Below are 3,537 nucleotides of genomic sequence, written 5' to 3' on the forward strand. Positions count from 1 at the left end.
CCTTGGCCAGAGTAGAACAGGCCATTCATTCAGCTGGCTCAGGTTACTCGAGTAGATCCATCCCAACCTGTATCTCTCATCATTTGTAATACAGACCCTATACCTACAGGGGTCATCTGGCAACCTGCTGGTCCTTTAGAGTGGCTACATTTAAAGAGCATTCCTTCTAAACATCTTCAGCCATATTATGAATTAGCAGATTTACTTCTTACTAAGGGGAGACAAAGATGTCTCCAGCTCTTTGGAAAAGAGCCTCAGGCCATTGTAGTTCCTTTTAACAGTAGTCAGCAATCTTGGTTATATGCAAACTCCACGGAGTGGCAAATAGCTTTGGCAAATTTTCTTGGTCAGCTTGGATGTCATTACCCTGCTAATAAACTTTTACAGTTTGCAAGGTCTGCGTCGTTCATTTTTCCTTCAATGTTACAAACTCAGCCCATTCCAGGAGTGATCACAGTTTTCACAGACGTCTCTAGCAATGGCAGGGCAGCCGTCCACAATCCCACTCAGACCTTAACCAAAGTCACAGGGTATAGCTCAGCTCAGCGGGTGGAGCTATCCACAGTTACTTGGGCTTTACATATGTTTTCACACCAGTCATTAAACCTCTACACAGATAGTCATTATGTTTTCAGTGTCTGTAAGGTTATAGAGACAGCTCATGTTAGCTCAGCCACCACAGAGGAGCTGCTTCATATGTTCCATCAATTAAAACAGGCCATTCTTGCTAAACAACAGCCACTGTATATTGGCCATATTAGAGCTCACTCTGATTTTCCAGGACCTTTGTCTGCACGCAATGCTGCTGCAGATGCGGCTACTCAACCACTATGTCTCTCAGTTCAGGCCTTTTTTGCTACACCTACAAGCCCTATAGAAAAGGCCATGCAGTCTCATGCTCTTCACCACCAAAATGCTCGGTCACTAAGACATCAGTTTAAGATCATCCGAGAGCAGGCTAGACAGATAGTTAAACAGTGTGCCGGCTGCACAACTTTGCTTCCTGAACCACATTTAGGAGTTAACCCTTGAGGGTTACTTCCAAATCACATTTGGCAGATGGATGTTACTCATATCCCTAGTTTTAAAAGTACTCCTTATGTTCATACCACTATTGACTCTAAGTCTGGGTTCTTATTTGCCACAGCACGTTCTGGTGAGGCAACAAAACATGTTATCAGTCACTGTTTCCAGGCATTTGCCACTATGGGCATTCCAAAAGTCATAAAGACTGATAATGGACCTGGCTATACTAGCAACGCTTTTAAAAATTTTTGCTTAACTTTTCAGATCCAACACCTCACAGGTATTCCATATAACCCACAGGGTCAAGGAATTATTGAGCGTGCTTGTCGCTCACCCAAAAATCAATTATTAAAACAAAAAGGGGGAGACTATGGGAATTTAGTATACAACCAACTAAACCATGCGCTTTTCACTTTAAATTTTTTACGAACGGATGCTCAAGGTCACTCTGCAGCAGACCGTTTCTGGAATCCCAGTCCTGCTGCGGAGGCTCTCGTCCGCTGGAAAGACCCCCTCGCGGGTAATTGGCATGGACCGGATCTGGTCCAAGTGTGGGGGAGAGGACATGTTTGTGTTTTTCCTAGGACAGCGGACGGTCCTCGGGGGCATCTAGAACGCCTAGTCAAACAGCACCATGGAGAAAACAGAGAGCCAACAGTCCAGGAGGGCGAGGAAGAGATCGGCTCAAACCTGGAAACAGGTTAAGCTTAATAAATTTCTAATTGCAATACTGGTTATTCTGACATGGCAGGTAAGTATAACACGGGGGGACACGTATTGGACGTACTTCCCAAACCCCCCGACGCTTGCTCCCGTAATGTGGGGAGACAAGCCAGTCCTAGTTTGGGTTAATTCTTCCATCCCACTTGGAGGCAGGACAAAAAACATAACCTTTCAACGGACAGCCTTTAACTATGTTGGTCTGTCCCGGCTTCCTCCACTTTGTGCCTCCCAAACACCCATGACGGGATGCTTTCATTTGGAAAACATAACAAAAAATAGTTCAGGGAAAAATAGACAAAATCCATACCTAATATACAGATCAGAGTTAACTTTTACAAGACCGTCAGGAGGTCAGCCCCAAGAAGCAGGTGCACAGAGGCTGCTCCCTCTGTGCACGCAAAGCCCCTATCAATATAATGACGGTCATATAATATGGAGAGATTGTGGCTATCTGATAGCTACAAGCTATCGGTTACCAGACTCCCACGTTAGTGTCTTTGATTGGTCAATCCCTTATTATAGTTCAGGGACACAGCTCCCCAAACCAGAAGGATGTGTTGCCCCTGTACTAACCACAAATATTCCTATTATCCAAAGAGACATCTGGAGGCTATGGGCAGCCTCAGATTATATAACTCACCTTAACTCCCAAACACCCTGGGACCAGGATGGAAAGCAGTCCGCCGTTACTGCCTGTGTCCAAGCCCCTAATGTTATCTTGGTTGGAGGGATACAGATTAGTAAAGGTCAGTCTATGTTTAATATTTCTTGTCCAAACTGTCACCTCATCAACTGTATTGATCCAAGGGACAAAGGACAGTCTATGCTAGTCCTTCGTCAACCACCTTATGTTGTCATCCCCACTACTATTTAGTGTCCTTGGTTATGATGACCCAGGGATGCAAGCCCTTGAGGAAATAAACAAGGGTTCAAGCCGAAATGATGGGCAGTTGGACTCATCATAGCAGGCCTCGCAGCAGTTATTTCTATCATAGCCACGGCAATTACAGTCGCTGTATCTTTAACCAATTCTATCAAAACAGCAGATTATGTTGAACACTTGCTCAAAATACTTCTTCAGTGCTTTATAGTCAAGAAGATATAGATACAAAAATGGAGCTTTGCCTTAGTGCATTGGAGGACGTTGTTCTTCAGATAGGTAATGAGGTTGCGGTCATACGCCACTATCTTGCCCTCCGATGTTATGCTAAGTATCGAGGGATTTGCGTCGCTCGTTGTAAGTATAACTGTACCCAGTGGAATTGGAAACTCATTTTTAATCACCTTCAGGGCATTTGGCATAGTACAAATCTTAGTATCGACCTTGACTTGCTTCACAAAGAAATGATTACTATGCAGGATAGCAAACTGGATATTACTAACCCAAAAGATCTAGCTAAGGATATAATTAACACATTTAACAAGTTCAAATCAATTTCCATTGTCCAGACTATCACCTGGACTTCAGTAGGGATTGTAGTTCTCTTGCTTCTAATATTGTGCTTTGTTTCAGTTCGCCAAGCAGTTTTGAAATCCCGCCTTCAGGCAGTCAGCCTAGAGGCTCATCGCACAGGACTCATGCTGGAGATGAAACGCCCCTGTCCACGACGGCGTTAGTTCTCTGTATAGCCCCACTTCTCTCCCTCTAGTTAATATTCCTTGTGTCCGGCAGTAATACTCCATCTCCATCCCTAGGTTTGGCTTCGCGAGGTTGGCCCATAGGACGACTGCGTAGTCAATGACGGGTAAGATCCCTAAGTGAGGGACGACCTAAGGCAGACACCAGTT

At 44.6% G+C, this 3,537-nt stretch overlaps 1 protein-coding gene across 1 annotated transcript in view; it reads right to left on the bottom strand.

The window, feature by feature from the left end:
* LOC109386391 (stimulated by retinoic acid gene 6 protein-like) overlaps positions 1-1,593 on the bottom strand; it is a 43,339-nt gene extending 41,746 nt beyond the window's left edge. The window contains exon 1 of the mRNA XM_019649476.1: positions 1,454-1,593. Coding sequence (XP_019505021.1) covers positions 1,454-1,593 — 140 coding nt within the window. The remainder of the gene's footprint in view (positions 1-1,453) is intronic.
* Between the last annotated feature and the right edge of the window lie 1,944 nt (positions 1,594-3,537).

Source organism: Hipposideros armiger, unplaced genomic scaffold, assembly GCF_001890085.2.
Source record: "Hipposideros armiger isolate ML-2016 unplaced genomic scaffold, ASM189008v1 scaffold_133, whole genome shotgun sequence".
Classification (NCBI taxonomy): domain Eukaryota; kingdom Metazoa; phylum Chordata; class Mammalia; order Chiroptera; family Hipposideridae; genus Hipposideros; species Hipposideros armiger.